Raw genomic sequence first — 27,791 nt, 5'->3', positions numbered from 1 at the left:
CACCTCTGCGGATTTTATTTTTTGCGCTGTAAACAAAAGAAGAGCGACAATTTAAAAAAAAAAAAACAACACTTTTTTACTTTCTGATTTTAATAAATATAAATAAAAAAAATAAATCCTGAGTTTAGGACGATATGTATTCTACATATTTTTGGTTAAAAAAAAATCGCAATAAGCGTATATTGATTGGTTGAGCAAAAGTTATAGCATCTACAAAATAGGGGATAGATTTTTTTTTTTTTTTTTTTTTTTTTTTACTAGTAATGGCGGCGATCTCCGTTTTTTTTGTTTTTTGTTTTTATTGTGACCGTAACATTGCGACGGACCTATCGGAAACTTTTGTCACATTTCTGGGACCATTCACATTTATACAGCGATTAGTGCTATAAAACTGCACTGATTACTGTGTAAATGTGACTGGCAGGGAAGGGGTTAACACTAGGGGGCGATCAAAGGGTTAATCTGTTCCCTAGGGAGTGATTCTAACTGTAGGGGGAGGAGACCGATGTGTGTTCCTCTGTACTGGCAACACACATCGGTCTCCTCTTCTGACAGGACATGGATCTGTGTGTTTACACACAAAGATCCACAGTCCTGCTGTGATCGCGGGTGCCGGGCACGCGCACCGTGTCACGAGCAATGCGGTTGGAGCACGCGCGCTCCCTAGACAGCCGGGAAACCCAGGACATCATATGACGTCCACCCGGAGGGAGGGAAGATTACTGCCAACTTCATTTTTCAATGACTCAGTAAGGAACCGGTTAAATTATAGCTGGAATAATGGTCAAACACACAGGTGTATGGATATGTGAATAGCTGAATGCACTCAATCTAGAAATTGAAAACACCCGTGTGTAGCCAATGAAACATAAACAGGTGATTTATCATCCCAAAAGGAACCCTGATCACCTGTTTAGCCATAGATAATAAAACATCCTAACCAGAAGTATCCTGCATAACCTAAAAACAAAACCGATACTAAAAAAATAGTATACCTTACAGCATTACAGTGACTTTGGTACCGGAGGTATACACATACACGTCTCAAAATGGTATTAAATCTATATATCATTTTAAAGACCAACATGTACAAATGCTACCCCAGCAAGGTCATACATGTGTACACATCAATTGAATATCTGTATGAACATGTACAGGCATGTACCCACCTATTGCAAACGTGTCACTGAGAAGAAAAGCCAAAAAGACATGAAAATATATATATATATATATATATATATATATATATATATATATATATATATATATATATATATATATATAATATATATATATATTACTCATATAGGCTCTAAATAATTAATTGATCATGGCATACAATCTGTGTGAGCATACACAAAATGTATTTATGTATAGACCGCTCAAAAAAACGAGTGGGATACATCCCTCACTCATGAAAGTGTGAGTTGCCCCACTCAAAATTGAGGCCCGCAGGCTTCCTAGTATTTAAATTATTTACTTAGAGCAAGGCTGATTGGCTGACACAAAAGTCGTCCCTGGTACTAAAAAAGTGGGGGACTGCTGTTGTAGAACACTGAAGACAACATTTTCCTCAAAAATGGTATTGCAGTTTATGAGGGCCTTTAATGCCTTTTTTTTTCCCCCCTCATGTGAGACTTAAAGTGAAACTAAACCCATCAATTTAAAGCGGGGGTTCACCCGGAAAACACATTTTTAACATTAGATTGAGGCTAATTGTGGGAAGCACAATCGGGTGTTTTTTTTTTTTTAAATCAATGCAGTACATACCGTTATAGAGATAGATGTTCTCCGCCGCTTCCGGGTGTGGTCTGCGGGACTGGGCGTTCCTATTTGATTGACAGCCTTCCGACCGTCGCATACAGCGCGTCACGAGTTGCCGAAAGTAGCCGAACGTCGGTGCGCAGGCGCCGTATAGAGCCGCACCGGCGTTCGGCTTCTTTCGGCAACTCGTGACGCGATGTATGCGACGGTCGGAAGGCTGTCAGTCAAATAGGAACGCCCAGTCCCGCAGTCCATACCCGGAAGCGGCGGAGAACATCTATCTCTAAAACGGTAAGTACTCCATTGATTTTTAAAAAAAACACCCGATAGTACTTCCCACAATTAGCCTCAATCTAATGTTAACATTTTTTTTTTCGGGTGAATCCCCGCTTTAACAGGGTTTAGTTCCATGCCAGGAATGTAAAAGTGGTTGTAAACCCTCACATACACCCAGTGAAGTCAGGTGAAACACTGGGATTAAAAAAAATCCTCCTACATAAGTTATATCTGTCTATCTGCAGTCTTTTCTTCTCTACATCTGTTCAAACTGCTGAATTTTTTAGTTTGTCTCAGATTTCAAAAAAATCAGGGTGGAGAGCTGATTTAAAAAAAAAATTGGGGATATTTGTTATAGCAAAAGGTACAACATATTTAGTTTTTTTTATCAAAATTGGCGCTCTTTTTTTTGTTTATATCGCAAAAAAACAAAACCACAGAGATGATCAAGTGCCACCAAAATACAGCTCTATTTGTGGGGGGGGGGGGGGGGAGGACGTAAATTTTGTTTGGGTACAACATTGCACAACTGGGCAATTGTTAATTATAGCGACGCAGTGCCGTATCGCAAAAAATTGCCTGGTCATTGAGCAGCCAAATCTACCAGGGCTGAAGTGGTTAAACACCTTCGGTAAAGAATGTTTTTAATGTTATTCAATTTGACCTCTTCTAAAGTTACTTTAGGACAACCTTAAAGGGTGCATATGTGTATGGAATATCACAAGAACAGGGCTTATTAGGGTACGAGACATAATATAGATGCTGTACAAATGTCTAACGTGCAGTGGAGCTATTCAGAGGAGGATATATTGCCATTGCTAATGACTACAGTACTAGTGTCAAGTGCATAAGCAGCCAGCCGGTCAGGTAGCGGTGTGACTTGGTAAAGATAACGGGAAGGCCCTGTTAGTGAAGGAGTTTGTGTGCTTAGGCTTCTTCTCTAATGACCCGAACCCCAATACTGGGTCTGATTCACTGCACAGGGCATCCTAGGAACATAGCCTAGAAGTCATAGAAGATGAAGTGAGGCCTCGGAGAATAATAAGCATGTGTGTTGTACACAAGTCAAGCTTCCTTGTATTCACTAGGGAGTAGTCACTGGGAGTAAGGTGATAGGTTAGTGCAGTGTTTCTCAACTCCAGTACTCAAGGCACACCAACGGGTCATGTTTTCAGTATTTCCCTTAGATAAAAACGGCTGGAGTAATTACTAAGGCAGTGAAACCAATCAAATCACCTGTGAAAAATAATGGTAAGCCTGAAAACATGACCTGTTGGGGTGCCTTGAGGACTGGAGTTGAGAAACACTGGGTTAGTGGGCTGGTGGAGTCTGGTAGAAGCTCAGTGGTACCAGCTCAAAAAAGCTGCACAACAAAAGTGAGAGAAGTGTAATGATGAACAATGTGAAGTGTTACAGAAGCTGAGCCGCGGATTACAAGAAGATAATTGTGTTCCTGTGGAGAAAGATCGATTTTTAAGTTGGAGTGTGACCTAAACGGCAGCATCAGCCCCCCTAGCAAGCGCTCTCTACAGGTCTCCACTTGGGCACCTTCACCCACATGCTAAGCAGGGAATATTGAAAGCTAATATCTAGACAGAGTACCTTTTTTGTTTCATGTAAAACACATTTACAGAACCCCTGATTTAGCCAGAAAACCGTATGCACTTCATGATCGTGCTGTATATATGTGCCAAAATATGGTAAAACAAGTTTGTGCTTGCGGTTCTTAGTGTGCCAAATATTTCTCTTGTTAACCTCAATAACAAAGATCTATATACTTCTTGACACATGGAAAGATGAAAGACGAGTTATACAATAAAAAATAAAAGGAATTATCTTTACACCTTGAGGATATTTCTCTTTGTTTTATAATCACATATTTATGTATTGCAAACCATGCAATTTGCTATATGTACGGCCCCATCTGCTTGTTCAAAACAGTTGAAGATGAGCTATATTTGTCTATATGTATACAGAAGGATGTTAGGCTTTCATTTATATCACTCAAAGCTTTTCTGCAGTTAGATGTAGAGGTATAGGGGGAGTCCCACAGAGATGGATTGCGTAGCTTACTATAGGTACAGCGAATATCTCTTAAATTTGCACTGTTTAGAAGATATTCACATGGAATGCAGTTGGTGACGTCACCGCCGAATGTGCTTTGAAGGGTTGGCATACACATGCCTTCCTTTCAGAGCTTCGTGCCGAGCCTGTAACTTCTGCTTTCGTGCACGGGAGTGACCTCATTGTGGGTCAGCCATTCATAGCCGGAGCCCGCGAACCCAGAAGGAAGACCGTGTGAAGATGGAAACCCTGTCAGCGGTGACGGCGTGCCACTCGAGGGCTTTGTTCTAAAGTAAGTATTGCATATTGTGCTAGTGTGCGATGCATACTGGCACATTATGTGATTTTTGCCTTCTTGCATGGGTTTTTTTTTTTTTTTAAATGCCTGTCTTCTACGCTTTAATAAATAAATACATGAGTAATTTGTGATTTTTTTATATATCTGTCAAAAATTGATATCCATGCATCTTTAGTATGCATGTCTGAAATAAAAAAAAATGTGCAGTCCAGTAGTGGTTTAGCCTTAATCCTGCAAGTATTCTGTATTGTAGAACATGTACAATACTCATTTATGGGTGGGTGGATCTAGAAACTGAGTTGTGGAGCTCTTGCCTTCAGAGGCCCTTCAGAAGCTGATCAATGATTTTTAGTAGCTTCTATGTTTTAAAATCTATAATTAAGTTGCATATTTCTTATTTGAATGTCACGTGTTCTTCTCGCTCACTGTTCCCCATGTTACTTGTTACAGGTTGCTTCTGCTCTGTGGTGGTACTATGTCTCGAAAGGAGTGGAGTACTTTGACACAGTATTTTTTATACTAAGGAAGAAATTTAATCAAATTAGTTTCCTCCATGTGTATCACCACTGTACAATGTTTACCTTATGGTGGATCGGAATCAAGTGGGTTGCTGGAGGACAATGTATGTATTGCTGTAATCTTGGTAGACTTGTATAATATCATTGTTTGCAAATGTTTGTCCTATTCTGTCCGAAACAATACTGCTTACTGCTACTTCCTGATACTTTTTTTATGGATGCTGGCGGTAGAATCTGTATCATTTTGTTCATTTGGGACTCCATTGCTCTACTGTAAAACCATCCTCACTACTGTCTCTTCAATGATGTAAAAAAATTCCAACTGTGGGAGTGTGGTCCTGGAAGCTAGGAACTTCTGCAAAAATGTCGTTCCTGAGAACCTTAACAAATGTAAGGAGCCAGTGGGTTGTTCTACCTGCTTGATTCCACCCTTAATTTCAATGCTGCTTTTTGGTAGTTTGGCGCTAAAACTAGATGTGTTTTTTCATCTTGGAAAACAAATTAAATGTAAAAGGTACATAGGAGACTTTGACAGTACAACTTGCAATCAAGTCTAATTGTTTTTAGAGAAGAGGAATGTTTGGGGAAAATTTCAGAAGTTTAATAAAGTCTGTTATGCCCAAGCTTTCACTTTAATTTGTTGAGTTAGCCAGTCCTGCAACAGTACTTTTTGAGTCACTGGCCTGCACTAAGAACACAGTAAGTGTGGTCAGAGTATGGTCGGCCTAATGCTAAGTCAGCAGAGGTTGTATTGGATGGAGCCTTTTGGATATGAAATGGCATGGTCCACTTACCCAAAACCTAAATTTTGTTACCTGTGATCACTACAGGTAATTATATAGCTCTGTCAATTTATAGAACGCTTTACATATTTATTATGAATTCAAATCAATCTCTGCCCTCCAGGAACTTACAATCCATGGTCTAGACTAAAGCTTGATCTAAAGTCTAGGGCAGGGGTGCCCAACCAGTGGCCCGGGGGCCACATGTGCCCGCGGAGCCCTCTAATGTGGCCTGCGTCCTCCTGATCTGGAATAAAATAGGATACTGTTATTAAAGGTAAGTTTATTACTAAAATCTAGGTGTGTATATATTGGGCTTTTTTGCAGTGGTTACTGGGCTGCTATCAAACTGGTCAGCAGGTGCAGAGCAGCGCACCTGCGGGTTACCTGCACTGAGCCATAGACTTCTGTAATAACCTGGGAGCTTGGTGCACTTTCTGAAGGTACTCCACACCTCCAGAATATAATAGAAGTCTATGGGAAAGTGCAGCTAACCGTCAGGAAAGCCAAAGGTGCACCCACGGTGCAGGTAAACCTCGGCACATCAGTCAGTATGAAAGCAGCCTTGGGCCCCTAAGTCTGACCCAATCGGACCCTCCATTCACCTCTAAGGAGTGGTAGATGTCTGTTTTACATCCGCCTACCTCATATCTGATCCGCAAAAAAAAAAAAAGACTAGAGTGGGCTCCATAGAGTAGAGTGGGCTGTGTCCTGCCATCCGCCCGCTCTGCTTTTTGTGGCCCATGACGGTTACCAAATCGCTTGAGTTGCCCTCGCTCTTCAAAAGGTTGGGCAGGCCTGGTCTAGGGTGTTTCCACCCAGCTTTGTATGTTCCCGTTCCATTTCATTGGAGTACAAAGCACAGTTATACAGTTTGTAAGAAATCACAGTGTAGATACTTCCCCACTCCCCCTCTTATTTTTTTGGGCACGACAACAGGGCTGAATTACACAAAGCTGTGATGTCACTCGCTGACTTCCATTTTTCCCTCATTGGTGGAGGAGATGGTTCTCTTCTAACTGCCACAGCAGCCACTTGACACGGAGGAGAAACAAGAGCTGATGATTTTGGCATATATTTTTCTTTAGAATTCTGAGATACAGCTGAGGCTGCCTTTTCACATCAAGCAAGCGGAGGGAAATTTTCTTCAGATGGCTTGAGACTGGACAAAAATGACCTCAAGCAAAAATGAGGGCCTAGGTCTCAAAGCTACCGTTACCTTGTAAAGACAAAAAAGAATGGAGCATTGTAGAACAAGGCTGCTGGCTCCGAACCCCCCCCCCCCCTTGATAAAGTGATGGCTACTAGATAGGTGATGTTCTGCAAAGGAATCTCCCAGATAGGTTTGAAAGGAGGCTTCTGAAGAACCAAAAATGCAAAGCTTAAAGGAGTTCTCCCAAGCTAAAACTTTTAACCCCCGGCTGTGCCCGGGCTGTAAAACTATACAAAATAAAACTTTTCACTTACCTGCCTACGATCCCCCGTTGTTTCCGATATCGCCGTCCCGTTCTCCGGTCCCCGGGCTCTTCCACTTCCTGCGGGTTCGGAGGACTCACAGATGCGCTCAGCCCTATCAGCGGCCGCAGCAAAATGTCGCGGGCCGCTGATAGGCTGAGCGCACTGGTGATTCCATCTGATCAATCCCCCACAGCTACTAACCCTTTGTTCCACAACTTGGCCCTCCCTTCTAGATTGTAAGCTTCTAATGAACGAGCAGGGCCCTCTGATCCCTCCTGTATTGGAATTGTATTGTGACTGTACTGTCTTCCCTGATGTAAAAGCGCTGCGCAAACTGTTGGCGCTATATTAAATCCTGTATAATAATAATAATAATAAATAATTCTTTTAGAGTTGAAAATATATTTATTGGTATTTTAACAAATATACAAATAACATGAAGTGTTACAATCGAAGAATAGTCATAAATGTGCAGGGGTAAAGGAGGTCAGCCCAATGGCTATCGCCCACAGCAGACTCCTACCAACGTGTAACATAATAAACACAATAATGACTTCAATATAAAGGCTTATTCTTTAATGGTACTCAGTGCTGGACACTGATCTACCTGTGACTAAAAGAAGCTAAGGACCTGAAAAACTTCAAAGGTTATGGGGATTGTACCGCGGAGTCTTACATCAGTGAAAACAGGTCTTCTTGGAAGAGTGGGAAACCCTGTGAGGTGGTTTATGGGCTTGAAGCATGGTGGAATTGACCGCCTCAAAGAGGCCCCAGTCTCTCCTTCTTTTTTTTTTTTTTTTTTTTTTTTCCTCCCTCTCCTTCTCCCCCTCTCCTCCCCCCCTCTTCCTCCTCCCCCCCCCTCTCTCCCTCCCCCTCTCCCCCCCCCCCCTCCAGAAACCAAACAGAATTACTATGTTGTGTGCTCCAATTAATTCTACTCCAACTTTGTGTTTTTACTGTTTTAAAAAGCACTGCATATTTGAAGTTTTCAGAATTGATATTTCTTGATGTGTTTGTTAACTCACACTGACATTTTTTTTTTTAATTAACTATGTACATTGTCTGTTATCTTACAGCCTTTTTTGGAGCACATATGAACGCCTTGATTCATGTAGTGATGTACTTGTATTATGGGTTAGCAGCTTGTGGACCCCATCTCCAGAAATATCTCTGGTGGAAGCGATACTTGACAATTTTACAACTGGTAAATTAAACTTTATTTTTTTGGGGGTTGTGATAATAATGGTCATCTTCATAGAATACTGTTATAATCTTTTATGGTTTCTTTTGGCATTGTAGGTCCAGTTCCACGTCACTATTGGCCACACTGCACTCTCTCTCTACACTGATTGCCCCTTTCCAAAATGGATGCACTGGGCTCTAATTGTATATGCCATCACCTTCATAGTTCTCTTTGCTAACTTCTACTATCGGACATACAAAGAGCCCAAAGGATCAGCACGAAGTGGAAAACCTGTCCAAAATGGGAAAGCGATTACAAATGGTGGGGCATATGCCAATGGCGTAGTGCATAAAGTAGATAACCACAAATCTGGTGTAGAGACCGGACGGAAAAAGAGAAAGGGAAAATCAAAGCGGGAGTAGATGACCAGCTTCATGCCTTATACTGCCTGGTGATTTGGATCCACCATGACTGGGTGAAGCACCCCCTTCAAGGAGTCATTTTGATTATATTTATCCTGTTTGAACAAAAGGTTTAAAAGCTCTTTAGGTACAATACTTGACTGCAGGCATTATTTCTTTATCTATAACGGAGCTTGAACTAAACTCAATTTATTCTTTCCAGTGCACAAGCTAGTAATGCTATTTTTAATCTGTTTCTCTGGAGGGAACAATGACAGTTTCTGTTGGCTTGTGCACAGCAAGAGGGTTCCTGCTGAATAATATGTTGCGGTAGCAAAGAGGATTCTATAACCTGTAATTCAGATGATTAAGGGGGAGGCACAAATCACTGCTAGCAAAATAAACCAAGGGATCTCTCCATTCTATTATAGTTAGGCATGTCAAAATATTATGGCACATTCTCCTTGTTTAGCTGAGAAATTGATGCTATTGAGTTTAATTGCTCGCAGAATCCGAAAAGAAACATGAGGGCGGAGTTTCTCTGAAAGAGCTAGTAGTGTGTGAAAGCCATACGCCAGCTCGTTTTTATGTATATCCAAGGCACCATTTTTATTATGTAGTTTAGCAGCTGATGCAACAAAAAAAGAACTAGTTGCAAAATACAACTAGAAGCATCTAACTAGAGAGTTTGTCTGTCTTTTCTTTTCTCCTTTTTTTTTTTCCCCCATATAACATTGAGATCGTATGTGAGGAAATTTGGTATACTTCTAATATTCCCTGTACTGCTGTTCCCGTATAATAACTATTAGCCATTTAAATGCTATCTTCCCTAGTTCACTAGACATTAGAACAAAGATGCTGAAGATTATATGAAATACAAAGTTAAATGAAAGCGAGAGATCATAACCCATACACATAATAAAGGCAAGTTTAACTTGATAATATATACTGTACATTTTTCTATCAAATTATATTTGCTTTACCTTTCTATACACCTTTTAGAACTCTTCTTCTATTTCCAGGGGCATGGTTGCCCTGTCTGCTTTTTTTGCTGGTTGTCAGGGGTGTCCTGTAGTCAAGTGTACCTGGGCTACAATTTGTCCATTTTGTTACCACAAAGACAAAGCCTAACTGGAGCAATCAAATAAAGAAGCTGATTTAATAAATCCCAATTGCTGCTGCTCTAAAGTAGCATTGCAACAGAATAAAAACTGCCACTGTCCACTCCCTAGAATTTTGTTTGTTGAGAATAAAATTCTGTCTCATCTCGATTTGCTAAATATTTTGCAGTGCAAGTGTTCAAGTTGGCCGGCCGGGATTGCAGGTGCAGAAGGTGAAAATGAGAGACCGTTTGATTTGTATCTATTTTGTGTCACTAATGTCCCCCCCCCCCCCCAAAGTCACTGGAGTCACCCATTTAAGGTTGGCCACAAATGCATAGACCTTTTTTGTTTACAAGCTGAATATGAAAATAAATGTAATAGATTCCCTCATCCAAACTATACATGGTGGATGAACAGATCTCCACCTGTGGCTTTTGTCTTCTGATAGATGGTGCTGGTAGCTGTCAAGATACCTGAAAAGCAGCTTCATCTTTGTGGACGCAGCCACTGTTTGGCCAGAAATTTCCCACCTGACTCGTTTGATCTTTTAATTGAAGGATGTAAAGCGGGAGTGGGGGGTCAACAGGTCACCGATAAGGCATATTTTGCCCCGTTCATCAGCAACTGTTCGAAATTTGATCAGCATAGGCCCAGCTTAACAGCCTGTCGTAAAGAACACCGCTCCAAACCTCCTCAGGTAGTACATACAGGAAAATCCTTTACTTTCAGGAAAAAGTGTTGCCATTGCTAATCTCATATTTTTGGCATGTTTTGCGATGACAGCCTGTATAATTTTCCAAGAATAGTTTCTCTTAAACAAAATATTTTACGCAAATTTTTTACTTGACACCAAAACCGTAAGAAAATTTTAGACCCAAAATTATATAATGAATGACGATTGTTAAATAAGGTGTTATATTTTAGTGAAATGTTTGGTCACGTGTGTTGTAAAGGGGGAATTTAGTATCGTGGGCCTGTAGTGCAGTCCACGGAGTTATTGCATTGTCATGTTAGTGATTGTGCTGGCATGCACATATTCTAGTTAATTTATTGCATGAATGTTACTGAATGATGGCCCAGTGTAAAGCAGACAGCATATCGGGATTATTATTTTTTTTACTTGTGTGGGCATTATTGGACATTGTTACTGGCCAATCCAAAGACTATGTTAAAAGCTGAAATGTATTATGAAATGTGAGAATGTCCTACATCGTTCATGAGAGACGCAGCGAGTTTGCTGCTGCCAGTAAAAGAGATTACTCCTTTTATTGATAGTCTTTAATAAATTGCTTCCACCCAGATGATGGTTGCTTTCTTTTAAATGGGGGATTCCTGCTTAACTTGAACTTAAAATTTACAAGTCTACTACCTGTTCCAGTATGAGCCTTTCTAAAACTATAAATTACTAACCAAGTCAGATACATGGGTAGGTGAGACACAGCTTGATGATCAGTGAGGGTTTTGTGCTGAACAACCCTAATGCCTCGTACACACGACCATTTTTCTTGGCAGGAAAAAAACAAAGTTTTTCCCGACGTGATTCCTCTCCAGCCTGACTTGCATACACATGTTCATGCAAAAAAACGCCCGACCAAAGCGCGGTGACGTAGGACTGGACTATAAAGGGGAAGTTACTTTCAAATGGCGCCACCCTTTGGGCTGCTTACTTGATTCTGAGCATGCACGTTTTTTTTCCCCCTCGGAAAAGCATACACACGACGAGAAAAAAACTGACGGGAAACGCGACGAGAAAAAAGACAGCTGGTTTCAATTTTTTTGCAGGCAGTTTTTTTGTTGAGAAAACAGCTAGGGAGCATACACACGACTTTTTCATGACCAATATAAAAATGTCAGTTTTCTCGTTGTGAAAACTGGTCGTGTGTACAAGGCATTAGACTGAAAGGAGAGGAAAATGCTACTTTGTTAAGCAGCTTGCCCTTTCTCGTGCAAGAAGTATGGAAACCATGGAAAATAAATGATTTCCAGTAGGGATCTGATAATATAACTTTAATGTTTTTCATTACTGATTGCCTCAAATAAGCTGGAAACCCCCCCTTTTTTTTTTGCAGAGATGTAATACTTAATAGTTTATTAAGAAGCTACGCATAATGTGAGTCCTAGTATGTTCATTTATATGTTGTCTTTTTTAATGTTTGATTTGTTGGTGACAGGTCAACTTTTAAGTAAATTTTATTAAAATACTATGACAGTTTAGTTGATTCGGTTATTGTCCTGTATAAAATATTGTTACTTGTGTCTCTTGATAAGTGCTATGTTAATTTTGATGCGTATGCTGGTTATATATTTTAAGTGTGTTCCAATGAATGTAAATTCAATGTGCAATCCTATAATGTTTCATGTGTGCCCCAACATTAAACTTCTAATCTGCAGCAGGTGAGAGATGTACAGGAAAAGAGTGGATGATACCATTTCTCATATACCAACAGCCTAGAGTAGGCGTTTCATTTCAGCCTGACATGGTGTTTACCAGATAGTTCACACAAGTGTCGGTTACAAAACATCTTCCTCTGTATAGCCTTGTACACACGATCAGATTTTCCGACAACAAATGTGTGATGGCAGGGTTTTGTCAGAAAACCCAACAGTTTGTATGCTCCATCGGACAATTTTCAGATTTTCCGACAACGAATGTTTTATTGAATCCAGTTCACTGACTAATACAGTAAAACCTTGGATTGTGAAGATGATTTGTGTACATGGATTTATTATTGAGCAACTGCTCAGCCAATTGACAATAAAAAACTTGATTCACTTGTAATTTTAAAGCTGAATTTTACTCATACCAACTTGATAAAAAATAATGGCCCGGATTCACATACATTGGCGCATATTTATGCCGGCGTAGCGTATCTAATATATGCTACGCCGACGTAGCGCAGAGAGGCAAGCACCAAATTCACAAAGCACTTGCCTCCCAAACTGCGCTGGGTTCCCTCGGCGTAAGCCGTCGTAGGTGGAAGTGGGCGTGAGCCATGCTAATGAGGCGTGACCCCATGCAAATGATGGGCCGAGTGCCATACAAATACTTAAAATGAACGGCGCATGCGCCGTCCCGTGGACGTATCCCAGTGCTCATGCTCAGAATCACGTCGGAACTACTCCCTAAGATACGACGGATCACTGCCTACAACGTGAACGTAACCTACGCCCAGCCCTATTCCCGTACTACGTAAACGTCGTAAAATACAACGGCTGTGTTCCCTGGTCCATACCTTAGCATGAGTTGCGCCTCATATATGGGGAATAACTTTACGCCGGACGTACGACTTATGCAAACGTATATTATGCGCCGGGCGCAAGTACGTTCGTGAATCGGCGTATCTCCCTCATTTGCATATGTGCATAGAAAAATCAATGGGAGCGGCAAATGCGCCCAGCGTAAATATGCGCCCACGATACGACGGCGTAGGCAAGTTACGTCGGTCAGATGAAGCCTATTTTCAGGCGTATCTAGTTTTGTGGGCACGGCGCACAGATACGACAGCGCATATTTGCACTTGCACGGCGTATCTCGAGATACGTCGGCGTAAGTGCTTTGTGAATCTGGGCCAATGTACTTTAGCAAGGAAATTACATTCCACATTAATAAATATGCCACCAAAATTAGTGTGTGCTGTAAATTGCCTCCAGCATTACTTCTGTTTCTTCTTGCTGGAGGCTGCCATTTTGCTGAAACCCAGAGATCCTGAACCGCAATAAATCATAAAGCAGAACTAAACCCATTGATTTAACAGTTTCAAAAAGTTACATTCCTAGAATGCTGGGATTGCTAACTGTTACATTTTGTTTGATCCTTCAACCAAACTGTAAAAAAAAGTCTGGTTTTATAACTGATCATATGTGCAGCTCCTTGGCTGTAAAGGATAGGAGGGTTTAAGGCTGTCAGTAGGTCGGCCTCTACAAACTCAGCAGTGCCTAAAAATGGAGAGCAACTGAGCATGTGCAGAGCAGGGTGAGACTTTAAACAGTATAGGGACTTATTTTTAATGTTTTACATAGCTATACCTGCAAAAGGGTCCAGCCTGAAGTGATCTAGCAGGACTTAAACTTTCTGACTAAAGTTCCACTTTAAAGTGTAAGTGAACTTACACTGGACCCCGTGCCTGTGCACCCAAATTACAATGCTCCTAAATGTACCTACTGACGAGGTACGTTTTGGAGATTAAGCCCTGGACCAGTAAGACGGCGACCCGATGTGTCAACGCAGGTGATCGCCAAGCTCCAGGTCGGGTGGGGGGGGTGGGGGGGTCCTGTGTAAATTCACCTTACAGATTTTTCTGTAAAGGTGAAATTACCCTTTAAGTATAAGATCTTTCTGTGCCTAACATGAAAGGTGTTAGTATTCTTGTAAGGTGACTTCAGTCAGTGCAACCTCAAAATTCCTTTTTTTTTTTTTTTTTTTTTTTTTACATATGGAAATCATTTTTGCTTTTTTTTTTTGTAAGATTATAGCAATTCACCGCACAAATTGTACAGTTTATGCAATGTATTCATTTTCTGCCTGTGGATAAGCTAGATAAACACTGCATAAAAGTAAAGAACGTATTTTATTTATTAAATTATTTACTGCTTTTTGATAACCATACTGTCTGGAATGCTAAAATGTATTTAAAAGGTTTTGAATATAAGCATTGTTTTATGGGCATAAGTCACTAAGCTGGCCAAACAAACTTTGCCTGCTGGGCTGAATGCAAAAAATGTAACTCAATGTCCATCCACGCTAAATTTCCTGCTATTGGCCATTGTATTCTGACAGCAGCTGCCTGAGGCTGCCAAAATACCTGAACAGTGCCTTCATCTTTTTGGCTGCAGTCACTGTTTGGCTAATTTTTCAGTTGACGTTTCCCAAACCAGCATGACCACCCACTGTTGGAATTTTGTTTCAAGATGGCATGAGTTTTTTATTTTATTTAAACAAAATGACAGGCACACATTACCTGTGTTCTTGGAGCCGGTTCACACAGGGGTGACTCTTCGGGCGACTCAGCCGCCTGACAAGTCGCGCTCTATTCAATGGAACCATTCTAATAGGAGCGACTCAAGTCGCTCTGACTTAGAAAAAGGTTCCTGTATGACTTTTGGGGCGACTGTGCATTGACTTCAATACAGAAGTCATTTTACAAGTCGCCTCTGAAGTCATCTTGCGATTGCCTTGCCAAAGTCGTGTCGCCCCTGTGTGAACCGGGTCTAAGGTATATATTTTCTTTTATCTAAGTACAAAAAACATAAAGGTAATCAGTCAGGAATGACAATTTGATGTTCTTTAATTGATAAAGTAGTACCACCTTGTCTAGTCATAGAGAACAAAAACAAAATAATGCTGTGCTATCCAAACAGTGAGCAGCTACAAACAATCCAGTGAACAAAGGGAAATCAATAAAACATAATAAACAAAAAAAAATAGCGCTGAGTGATATAATAAGAAGACACTGATGGTCTATGTGAAACACCAAGTGAACAGTGCAAATAATAAAAGTCCCAATGTGGTATTATGGTGAAACTTGATAGGTCAATGCAACTGGATGTAAAAAAAAGTTCTCAACCGAAACGGATACCCAATGGACTTATCGTGCAATGACACAATACCCGCCACCAAGATGGGAGGCTTACCAGAGGTCTTGAACCCTAATGAGCCTACGCTCAAAGGGTCAATAAAGCTGTGTATATACACGTGGAAGGTGAATCGGCAAGGATCCGGATATCCAACCAGTAGGTGCAATGAAGCCGCCACTCGAGGGAAGATATCAATGACTTGGAGATGGTCAAACATATCCAATGTGTAGAAAGGAAAGGCACATAGCGTGATTCCGTAAAACATGAGGCGTTTTAATAACGGTTAAAAACACTTACAGTTAAGTAGGTAAAACAGGACATCAAAAACGGAATGTGCATGGCAGCAGTGGAGACCGACGTGTTTCGCAAAACCTTGCCTCAGACATTCCCGAGTCATGCCTGTGATTGTCAGGGTCTTGTAGTTTCAAAACCGCTGGAGGACCGAGTTTGCCCTCGCCTGATCTAGGGCCAGCTTAAATGAGCGGGGGGAATTATTTACTAAAAAAAAAAAAATACCATCAATGGGAGAAAGCACAATTTAATGCAGTGGTTCTTTTAATCCTCAGATTAAAAAGAAGAAGATATGGTAAAGTGACTTTGTTTATATAGTAATGTTCTACCAAATGGCAGTGTCCCCTTAGCACAGGGGTGGCCAAGCAGTGGCCCGGGGGCCACATGTGGCCCGCGTAGACCTCTGATGTGGCCCACGACCTCCTGATCTGGAATGGCAGGTTGGCAAGCCCAGATCGCAGGTTGCGGAGCAGAGCCCCATAAGGCGATGCTTCCTCCACAGAGCTAGCTTTTGCTACAGGCGGAGTCTATGGCAAAGTTCAGCTAACCCGCAGGATAGACACAGTGGGTGTGGGTAAACAGTAGCACATCAGTGTGAACGCAGTCTTAGGCCCTACCTCCAATCCGAAAAACAGAAGGGAATTTGTCCCCTTTCATCTGGGTGGATCGGAGGGCCTATAGAGTAGTCGTAACCCTTCATCCGCCCGCTCTGCTCATTGTGGCCCGCGACTAGTTACCAAGTTGCTTAAGTGGCCCTCGTGCTTCAAAAGGTTGGGCACCCCTGCCTTAGCAGAAGCTTCCTGCAGTGCCCTTCAGTGGGATTGGTGAAGAGGAAAGCGGTCTCCTAATGCTTCTCCCCACCATAACTCTTGTGTTATGCTGTCAAAAAGTTGCATTTATACATGTAAACATTTATTTGCTGTTTTATATTGTTTTGTTCCTCTTTTCAACAAAGCAGCCAATAACTACAGTATATCATTATTGTAAATTAAAATGTTATTTCCATGTATCAAATCCTTCTTGTTTTGTGTTTGATTAGCCATCTCAAATGTGTTCTGGTATTATTTTTGTTGGTGAGACACTACTAATGCAGTTCTGGGGCAGAAGGCCAGCACAAGCTTCCTGAGATGCAATAACCTGTGACGAATGTTTCATAGCTGGGGTGGGGAGGGAGCAGAATGTCAGCACTGCATATGGTGAGATGTTTACCAGGCAGACGCTGATGGCTGACACAATTTACTAGCAGAGATACAAAGACATACAAAGCTAAAAATGGATAGAATAATGTACCCTTGCAAATCTAGTATATCTATTGTAATAATTAGAAATGCATAGCGTTTTTGTACTAAGATTAGAAATAAACCACTCTGAATGGTGAGGGATTAGCTACCTGGATTTAAGATATAAAGCGCTTATAAGAATTAATTCTGGACCTTGTCAAATACAACTTCTATTACCTATAACATACCTTAGTCAAAGATTTTTATAAACCCATACGCTGCAAAAAAAAGTAAAGTATGCACTCAATGCCTGTTTACTTAAATAATGTTTATTTTGTGTTTCTTGTTATTTTATAAGAATGGAGCCTTTCTACATACTGAAACATGAAATAACTGTATCCACATTGCTTAAGCAAACAATTGACTGCTTTTAGCATTATAAGTTCCCAAATGCTGATTTATCAAAAGGGATGTATGGTTGCTTTCATGCCTCGGAGAGCCCACCGAGAGCCAGCAATGTTTTCTTTCTGGATGTCTAGAGTAAAAACAGGCGGTTTGTCAGATGTTAAGGAGAGGTACACTGGGCACATATAGACATCTGACACTTTTGGATTATCACTAATGCCAGATTTTTCAGAGCTGGGCAAACACTGCACATGGATGACTGGTAATGTGTTTAGACTCTTCTGTGGGGAATCCACAATCTCTCCATCTGTCTTGTTCCAGAATATCCCCCAGATGTGGACTCCATATACAAACATACCTTCATGAGGTGGATCTCTAATCTAAAATAGAAAATATAATCCTTGTTAGTCGATACAAGAAACATATAATAAATTGTCATTTAGCATGCAGTTATTATTGTAAGTTGCTGAGATAGTTTGACATAGCTCCCAACAGTTCCAGTCATGCAGAAATGCACATAAGAATAAAGGAAATGGACTGAGCTCAGATACATTTTCTTTTTGAATTTCAGCTTTTGGAGCAGAATCTATAATACATTTGGTTTAATGTATGAAAAAATGTCTGTAGTGTGCACCTTCCCTTACAATAGGAAACTATAAACTCCTATTCGTTATACTATAGTTTATCCATAGTTCCCATTTAGCATTAAACTCTTCTGATCTATTAGTACTGACCCATTTCTCATCTTCCATAATTTTTTTAATCTGTTTTACCCAGTTTTCTATGGTGGGCCCTTGTGGCTTTTTTTTCCCCCAAGAGGCTGAAATTAGCCCTTTAGCTACATCCAACAGGTGTGGGACCATACTCTGTTTGCATGCCCTGATGGAACTTTGTGTACCATGAAAAGGGCATTGCATAGGATCGTCCCAAATTGAAGCTGTTGTTATTTCAGAAATTAAATTCCTGAGCTCTGCCCAAAATGGCCTAATCTTTGGGCATTCTCACCAGGTGTGGATATTTGATCCTTGTTGCCTGCAGCCCTGCCAGAATCTATCCGAGACTGAGGGGTATGCAATGGCCAACATCTTCAGGACCCTGTTCCACCTAGACCGAAGTTTAAAACTTTTCTCCTGTATTTTAGTACTTATCAGATGTGCGTGCCAATCTTAGCCTATTCTGTTTCTGTAAGTCTGTAAAATAACGATCTCGCTCGATCTTTCCCACTTCCCCAAAAAATTGAAGGCCTGTGGTAACACTGTCTATTCAACAATTTATGAGAGGTAGAAAGAAAACCTCTATCCATAAGCTGTTTTGTGCCACAAAGATTCAAAATCTGTGAGAGGTTCTGCCATTATAATCCTCCCATAAATAAACAGTACAAAAATTCTGTATATGCTGGTACCTCCAGGTATTCGTTGGAAACTCGCCATATTCCGCTATAAGGTTCCTCAATGGGTGCAGTCTCCCATTCTGGTCTTCCATTGAGACACCTAGTGTCTGTCAGTCACCCAGGATTTTAAAAAAGTTGGGTAGTGTGAAAGGCACCTAAAAGCCCATTTTAACTGATTGTCTGTTTGGGGTCATCGCAGCCTTTCCATTTTTGTGCTCGTTTTACCACAGACAGCAGAGCACAAAAAAAAAAATCTTACTGACCAGGCCACACATGAAACATTAATGGTGCCTTTGCCTTAGAGATTTTACTGTACACAGCTGGGAGCCCTTTTATGAGAAGGTGATGCGGCTTCAAGAAGTCAAGATTTATAAGCAGCATGTACAGGTAAGTGTAAGATTAGGGAATGATAGTAGAGAGAGAGAGGAGGTTTATTTAATGATGTTTATATCCTAAAAGTACAGTTATGCTTTAAAACAGAACTTTAGTCTAACTGCTAAAACCATGGCAACTACTCCATAGTCCCACTAGACCTCACTGTGCTCCTTCTCAATAAACTCCACTCCCTTGGCCACCAAGATTCTGCTCTATTCTGGTTCTCCTCATATCACTCCTTCTGTGTCCTCTACATTTCCTCTTTCTGTAGGCATTCCCCAAAGCTCTGTTCTTGGCCCCCTTTTGCTTCTCTATCTTCACCTCATCCCCTGGTCACTTGATAACCTCCCACAGTTTCCAATACTATTTCTACACCGATGACATCCAAATATATTTCTACTCGCCTCACTCCTTGAGTCTCCTCTAGCATTAATAAAACCCACCCATGCCCCCCTCCATGACTTTCCATCAAGGTCAATAATGCAACCATCATTCCCTCCTCTCATGCCAGGGTACTGGGTGTAATCCTAGACTTTGGCCTGTCCTTTCAGCCCCAAATACAATCATTGTCAAAAGTGTTTAGCCGCTTTTTAACTAATGAAACCACCAAGCTATTCATTCACTCCCTTGTTATCTCTTGCCTTGACTATTGCAACTTCCTTCTCATAGGCCTACCTCTCCATAGGCTATCCCCTCTTCAGTCTATCATGAATGCTGCTGCCAGACTCATCTACCTTACCGACCACTCAGTGTCTGCCACTACTCTCTGCCAATCCCTACACTGGCTGCTGTTCGCCCAACAAATTTAATTGAAAATACTAACAAGATACAAAGCCATTCACAACTCTATCCCAACCTACATCACCAATCTTGTCTACAAATATCACCCAAACTGTCCTTCCCACTCCTCTTAAGACCTCCTGCTTTCAAGCTCCCTTGTCTCCTCCCATGCTCATCTCCAGGACTTCTCTAGAACCTCTGCCATCCTCTGGAACTCTCTACATCAATCTGTTTGGTTATTTTCTACTCTGGCTGCCTTCAAGCGACCCCTGAAAAGTCATCTCTTCAGGGAAGCCTATCACGCCTCCAAGAAAAAGAGACCGCCGCTCCAGGCAAATGCAATAAGCAATCAATGTCCTCCTCAATGGACAGCCGCACACCAAAATAAACCTAAAAAGGTAGCCTTTATTGGTGTAAAAAGGATAAAAAGCACAGCAAGCAGTGGGGTAAAAAGCTGATGCGTTCGCACAAACAATCAGTGCTTAGTCATAGCCTTTTTAGGTTTATTTTGGTGTGCGGCTGTCCATGAATTCTTTTCATTGATTTTTTTTTATCACGCCTCCAACTAGTCTTTTATCACTTCCATCAGCTCATTCCCCACAGTTACAACCTTTTGTACCAATTGCCCCACCCTATTAGATTGTAATCTCTTATGAGCAGGGCTCTCTTAACCCTCTTGTATTTTATTGTATTGCAACTGGCTGTTTTTTTTTGTTATATTGTAAAGTGCTACGTAAACTGTTGGCGCTATATAAATCCTGTATTATAATAATAATACACAGTTGTACCAACTCCTTTCCTATACTGAAATGGCTTACTCTGATTTTACGGCACACTGAAAGCTTCACACAGTGGGCATTAGAAGCTGTAGCAAGTAAGATGAAGCCCATCCCAGTTCCTAGCTGGGGGATATCCAGCCTCATCTAGCCCTTGCCTTTCTAGCCTTACTGTCCCTTGCCTGCCCCATTTGGTAACTGGATGTGTATATATATTGTATATTGCATCCTTGTTTCAACAATCTTCTGATAAATATCTGAGCATAATGTTCTGTATGCTGTTTTGAAAATAAAAACGATTGGAACAAATAAATCATTGACGATCAACATCACCTGTGAGTGTTACCTAAAGTAGCCTACATGTAAAGATAGTTAGCCTAGGAATGCTTCCAGACTGACATCCACATGGAGGGCTCTTGACATGAGGACTGGAGTAGGGTGCTGTGATGTTTTCAGGAATTTATGTACAGCACCCTACCAGCAGCCATGATCTGATGATATTACTGTGGCTAAAATAATGTGTGTAATAAAAATGGCAAAGTTTACACTGATAAATGCAACCTAGAAAACAGATTAAGCTTCAGCTTTATGTGTACAATACATTGCTAAATTACAATTACACATCACTTACATGTTCTTTGTCTCTTTGTGTTATTTCAGTTTTAAACACTACTGATTCTGCATTTCCAGTTCTCTCGGAGTATCTGCGAATAGCCTCTTGTTTAAGAAGAGAGAGTAGACCCTTGGGATTATGAAAAGCCCCAAGCCAATATGTTGGCATTTTTTCACGGCCCTGGTGATTTGGGAATAAAGTGGAGATAGCATGAATGTAGTAGAAATTAACAAAAACACAAAGGTCACAGTAAACAGCAATATAATGCTTGAGGGTCATGGTTTAATTGACCAATCAAAATAATATAATTAAGAAATTTGAATGTAAAGAGCATACGTCTCTAGAGAATAAAACAATGTGCATTATATATGCTTTGCTGTATTTACCAACTGAAGTATTTTCTCAAAATGAGCTACTCTCTGCTGTAGATCTTGTATCCATGAAGAGATAGACCAATCAGATGGACAGGGGAAGTTCCATTCCATCTTGAACCACTGTGTGGGAGCTTTCTTGTGATATAGATCATGCACAATTGTGACAGCATTGGGGTCAGACAGCTGATCACCTAATGTGTCGGGTGATTCAAGAGAATCTTTTATTACCTATGAAAAACAAAATAAAATTAAAGTCCTACTGAGAAATAAATTAATTCTTCATGCTTTGCTAGAGTTTTTTAAATTTCCAATTGCATCTATATACAGGGAGATGCCAATAATGTTTAAATGGTTGTGAACGTGTCTTATTCATTCACACATTTGTGCCCCCTAATACATGTATTTATTATAGAACACCACAAGGTTTTAGGGAATCTGCTATGCAAAATGGCATCTGCTCTTGATTTTCATGATGAGGAAAAGCTGTGTAAGGACAACTCAAAGTGCTCTCTACCCGCGATAGGACAGCTACCTATCACTAGCTCATACACACTTCTCTGAACATACTGATTATGTGACTACCTCCAGCCCATCAGAGGAACACCAGCTGTCACAATAATTTTTCACTCCAGACAAACCTCATAATTACCAGGTTTACTGCTTTGTATGCCTATTAGAGCAGTCGACCCCCGAAATGTGTGGGGTCATGTTCGTAGAGCACCCGCGAATTGTGAAAAAACTTTGGATGTGGTAAAAAAACATGCCTATTTTTAAACTTCTGGCACTTAGGTTCATTGCCAGGAGCCTTAGAAGGTGCAGGGTGTTTTTGGGCGGCATCTTAGGGATTTAAGAAGAACAAAATGAAAAACACGGAAACACTCGAGATAGCTACAAGCGGTAAACTGATTTATGATGAGCAGAACAAATTTGATATTTTGCAGCAAAAGTGTGTGTAGTTTTGATGGCTTGGTAATGTCACAGCCTGCCCATGAGGCATAGTGCCGATTGTTGTTTAATAATAGATCTGTTGTAGACATACAGCACATACTTGAAAGCCATGTATTCTTCTATCAACAATAAGATACATAGGCTGAATTCACTAAGTTAACGCACCAGGAGAGGGACAGGTATTGAAGAGTGTTCGTTATTTTCAGTCAATGAGATTTGCAAAGTACAGTCAGTATTGTGAATTGAGCCTAATGTGTAGGTAGTATACTGTTTAACAATATGAAAACACTCACATGTAAACTCTTTCTAATTTCAGACAACGCTGATGTGAGATGTTGCAGTTCTTTCTTTAAAAACAGGTTGAAAGGGGTATCTCCACCAAGCTTTTTTATACGATCATTGATGAAATCCTTTAAGCAAAGAAATGAAATGCACAACTGCTTTATTGTTTTTATAGATACAGTCTTTAGTAACCAAAATTCATTTTGCTTATTTCATAGTAACTAGAACAGTGATCTGTTTGAAATGTTAACACCATCTCCAATGAAGCCCCCACTGTCTACAGATGGCTGCTATATGCACAGGGAATGCCACGTGTTCTCAGGATCCTGCTAATATGTTATGTTGGATATTGTAAAAGTAAACAGTTGAAATGTAAGGACAGGACCTTTAAGCTCAGCTTTCAGCCACTAAGGGGACCAGGCCAATTTTCCTTGGACATTCTCTTAGTAAATGTACTTCTTTTTTTTTCTTTTTTTTTTATTGAAAAAGGTGACAATTTGTATATTGATCTGAAATCTAATGCAACGGAATTTGATTTAGCATCAGTTAATGAAATGGCTACTAGGGATATCCTAACCTATAATTACTATTTATTTTCACATTATTTTTCTATTACATGATACAACCAGGAACTCATACCATTGGATTAAAGGTCTAAAGTTGTTTTATATTCATCCCAAGATGGCCACAACTTTGCCTTTTGAGTGGAACCACTGCTAGTAAAGATGTCCTGTCTATGAAACAGTTTGAGCTAGCAGAAGTGAATGATTTGGGGCTATAGCTTACATCAATATGCTCCCTACCATCTGCCTTCACCCATAAAGATGTCCTATGCATCAAACCTGAGTACTGCCCAGAGTAAGCATAGTATCCTACACAAAAAATGTGTCATCCTCTACCGTTATATTTTACCAAACACGAACAAGCCTTACTTATTTATAGTAACCTCTCTGTATACATACCCGACTCCATCCACGTGGCACTTTGGAGAGCAGAGAAGCACACATGTCATGAATCTCGCTTAGCTTGGCTGTTTGTAAGTACATATTAGGAGGATTGGCCAGAGAGTCAGTTGAGGTAAAAGGGAGGGCACGAGGTCCTTGTACAGAAGCCGGTTTCACAGCTAGACACAAAACACAACATTCTTAGCATTTTAACTACTATGTATTTGTTTCCTCTAACAAATAAAATGTATATAGCATATAATAAAGTCACTTCTAAACATCACCATGGAGAAAGGTTTGGTATTTCGCGTTAAGCTGGCCATATATGGATCAAAATTCTACCAGTTCAGTAGGGACCAGACAAATTTCGATCCATGTATGGGCAGCAAGTCTGTACAGAAGTTGATCTACGAGTGGCGTCCCGTGCATTGATTGAGGGCGCACGGGTGTGGCCCCCTTTATACTTGCCACCGCTCCCTCTACCCTAGGTTGACCAGACATCCCTGGTTTTCCAGAGACAGTCTCCGGTTTGCGGACACTGTCCCCGGACCAAGTCTGACCCCAGTTTTGTTTTTGGATTTGAACATGGGCTGGCACAATTTAAAGACAGTCAGTACAGAATAAAAAAACAATTTTGAATTACACACCCCCACTCCACCGCACCTACTAGCTTAGGGGGGTTTATTTTTGCCATTATCTCCGCCCCTTTCTGATTATAATATGCTGGTCAGAGCAGAGGGACCATTTCTTCAGTTTCGGACGCATGCCCATTCAGCTCCGCTTGCATGTTCTTCTGCCTTGGCTCATGTCCTGGCCAGCTGCCTGCCTGTTTATCTCCTTACCTTCCCCTGGTGGAGTGATCTTTCTCCGCTCCCTTGTCCCCACCCAGTAGTAGCCAGGGCCTGGAGAGTGAGGCTGTGTCACATAACATGGACTTATTGGTCATAAGTTAACAAATTCAGCATCTAGCAGCCATGTTATGTGACACACTGACAGAGCCATGATAGAGTGTCTACTGCCTGTGAGTTATCATAATTGCTGATAGCAGATTTAAAGCTGCGCAAGATCATGTGTATATATACGTGATTCTGCATTTCGGGGTATGGGAGCCAATCAGTGGCTCCAGTGTCCACCGGTACCCACTGATTGCATGTACATAGGCAGAACGATGGTCTGCCTATGTAAACAAGGCAGATCGCCATTTTGTCAGTATGGAAGTCATTAATCCTGTGTTCCTGCAAAGCATATACAGGGATCTATGCCTTCCTTTAGTAAAAGAACCTCCCCACAGTGAGAAAACACTTGTTAGGCACACATTTAACCCTTTGATTGCCCTAGAAGTTATCCTCTTCCCAGCCAGTGTCAGTACAGTGACAGTGCATATTTTTAGCACTGATCACTGTATTAGTGTCCGATTTGTCCACAGCAATATCACAGTCCAGCTATCAGTAACTGATTGCCGCCATTACTAGTAAAAAAAAAAAAAAAAACCCGGATTTAATTTTAAGAATATGGTCACCTTACCCCACCCATGCGCCCGGCCCCTTTCAGGATGCCGGGCACATGAATTCCTATGGCAGGGGTGTTTATTTAGCACCTGATTAGAGCTAGAGGCTCTAATAGGCTTTAAAAAAGGGTGGGCTCTGGGTGCAGAGAGAGCTTTAAAAGAGAAGTATGGTATGTTTTTTTTCTTTTTAGATTCATACTTTCCTAGGTGGCTGCAGCATCAGACCTATGCTGCATCTGTCCGCCACCGTCTCTGCACTGAGAACCGAGCCACCGAACATCGCCGACTGCTCAGTTCTCAATGATCCCTGAGAGGAGAGCTGCTGACTATCAGTCAGCGTCTCTCCTCTCTGCTTCTCTTCGCTCATTGGACCATTGAGTTGTGGAGGGGCAGGGAGCGGTCGTCTCAGTGGCTCGCTGAGACTGCCACCAGGCAAGGCAGCTGGCAGATCCAGACTTGGGAAGTCGGGATAATGTGCTGCCTGGACTGATGGTAGTGACGTCAGTGACTTCAGACTACTCTCCGCTGAAAACGGGTCACAGGAGTGCAAAACAAATTCCACTCGTGTGACCCAGAGGAGAAGCCCAGCCTAAAAAGCTCAGGCTGGATTTCTCCTTTAATGGATGGACACGGTAAGTTACAATACAATTTAATAAAAGAGGGTCCCAATCGATAGGGCTTACACTCTAAAGAATGAAGGGGTTCCACTGAAACATTTTACCGTTCTCTATTTAAAGTGGTTGTAAAGCCACTGTGTCTTTTTCCTAGACTCCATTGTGTTATATTAAAGTGGATATAAACCCTCACATATACCCAGTGAAGTGAACAGACTCAGACAATACACAGGGATGAAACAAATCTCCCTACATAAGTTTTACATGCAAATATGCTGTCTTCAGCTTGCTATATTCTTTAGACAGTGCACATCGTGTTAGAAATTCTATCTTCCTGTTCAGCACTGGGAGTGAAGTCTTGTGATACACATAGTACCCACCCCGACACAAATTTCAGGCTGGTTTTATCTTGGTTGTCAGAGAACTTATCAGAAGTTATCATGCTGATAATAGAAGAACGGAGCAGCAGAAACAAATGAGACTTGGGGCTTTGGAGAGAGATAAGAAAACTGCAGATATATGTGCCTAGGTCAAATTTAATGAATCAGGTTTACATCCACTTTATGTTATGTGCCCCAGTGTATGTGCTTTATAGAAAATAGGCAGGTTTCTACCTTATTTCATACTGCTGCTCTCCTCCCCATCTGATAACTACAGCGGGAGGGGCTGAGAATCCCCCACTGGCTTCAGTCGAGAGGAAAAGAGCGGCGGGGAGTCATGTGAGAGCTGAGCAGCGCTATAACATAAGGTATAAAGCTGCATTTTTTTTAAAAAGCACGTAAACTGGGTCACATAACTTAATCTAACACAGTGGATTCCAGGAACAAAACAGTTATTTTTGCAGCAGGAGGGGAGGTCTGGAGAGGAGATCGCATAGACTAGCTGACACGCAGGGAGGGAGGGGGAGAGAGGAGAGACAGCGGGATGATGGAGGCACATAAACTGACCATGGATCAGCAGCCATAATAAACGTGATTCGTTTACAGAGGGGAGGGTAGCATCAGGCAGGATCAATCAGGTATTTTAGATTATGCAAGCAAGCACTGTGCCGTTAATTCATGCTTTAAATGGAACAGGATCAATTTTTTTTTTTTTTTTTTTTTTTTAGGGTTACAACCGCTTTAATCAACATCACTGGTAAGGTAAAAAGAAAAATACTGTTACACTGTTGAACAGTTCTTTTTCAAATATCAAATAAAAGTGTGCCAAACTTGGCCCCAGGAGTGTTTGGGATCGAGATGGGAGAGGGGATAGCATTGATTAGGAGACATGTGCATTCGTTTTCGTCCGAATGCATTCTTGTCTGAATTTCGGGGTATTTTCGTTATCGTTTTAACAAACAAAAATGAACGTGCAGATTTCGAAATCCGAAAGATCCGACATGAAAAAATGCTTTATTTTTGTTTTCATTGCTACAACAGTTGGATATAGATAGGCTATTCGACATTATGATGACAATAGCAATCTGTGTCTATCGAACCTGTGGTCGAATCTGCCTAACCTTAACTCTATTAGTCCAAGATTATTTTACATAGAGAGGAAAGATTCGACATGGAGAGAAAAAATTCGACATTATAGAGACAGTGTTGGGGTAGACCATTCGACATTAACGTCGAAGATTTGATGAAGCAGAGAAAAACATACAATTGTTGAATCTGTCATTGAAGGCTTATGGTGTCTGTCGAAAGTTCTAAGAAGATTCGACAAGCAGCTAAACTGTACGATGCCGCAATCATACATTTTCGGTCAAATGCTCTGCCCATAGGCTATAGAAGAATTTGAATGTTAGTTGACTAGTAATATTAATTCATAAATATAATTATTACTAGTGTCATACAACATTAGAATTCT

At 41.0% G+C, this 27,791-nt stretch overlaps 2 protein-coding genes across 2 annotated transcripts in view; one reads left to right on the top strand and one right to left on the bottom strand.

The window, feature by feature from the left end:
- The window catches only part of ELOVL4 (ELOVL fatty acid elongase 4), a 41,457-nt gene extending 30,309 nt beyond the window's left edge, over positions 1–11,148 (top strand). Inside the window, exons 4-6 of the mRNA XM_040350004.1 lie at positions 4,853–5,024; positions 8,237–8,364; positions 8,460–11,148. Of these exons, the coding sequence (XP_040205938.1) occupies positions 4,853–5,024; positions 8,237–8,364; positions 8,460–8,765 (606 nt within the window). The 3' untranslated portion in view covers positions 8,766–11,148. The remainder of the gene's footprint in view (positions 1–4,852; positions 5,025–8,236; positions 8,365–8,459) is intronic.
- A 6,094-nt stretch (positions 11,149–17,242) lies between these two features.
- The window catches only part of LOC120937061 (dynein heavy chain 5, axonemal-like), a 342,938-nt gene continuing 332,389 nt past the window's right edge, over positions 17,243–27,791 (bottom strand). Inside the window, exons 102-106 of the mRNA XM_040350003.1 lie at positions 23,838–23,998; positions 22,887–23,003; positions 21,658–21,873; positions 21,290–21,451; positions 17,243–17,717 (exon numbers count right to left, since the gene is read on the bottom strand). Coding sequence (XP_040205937.1) covers positions 17,394–17,717; positions 21,290–21,451; positions 21,658–21,873; positions 22,887–23,003; positions 23,838–23,998 — 980 coding nt within the window. The 3' untranslated portion in view covers positions 17,243–17,393. The remainder of the gene's footprint in view (positions 17,718–21,289; positions 21,452–21,657; positions 21,874–22,886; positions 23,004–23,837; positions 23,999–27,791) is intronic.

This window comes from Rana temporaria, chromosome 4 (assembly GCF_905171775.1).
Source record: "Rana temporaria chromosome 4, aRanTem1.1, whole genome shotgun sequence".
In the NCBI taxonomy this organism is placed as follows: Eukaryota; Metazoa; Chordata; class Amphibia; order Anura; family Ranidae; genus Rana; species Rana temporaria.
Note: the sequence above shows the minus strand (reverse complement) of the source record. Positions and strands in the feature narration are given on the sequence as shown.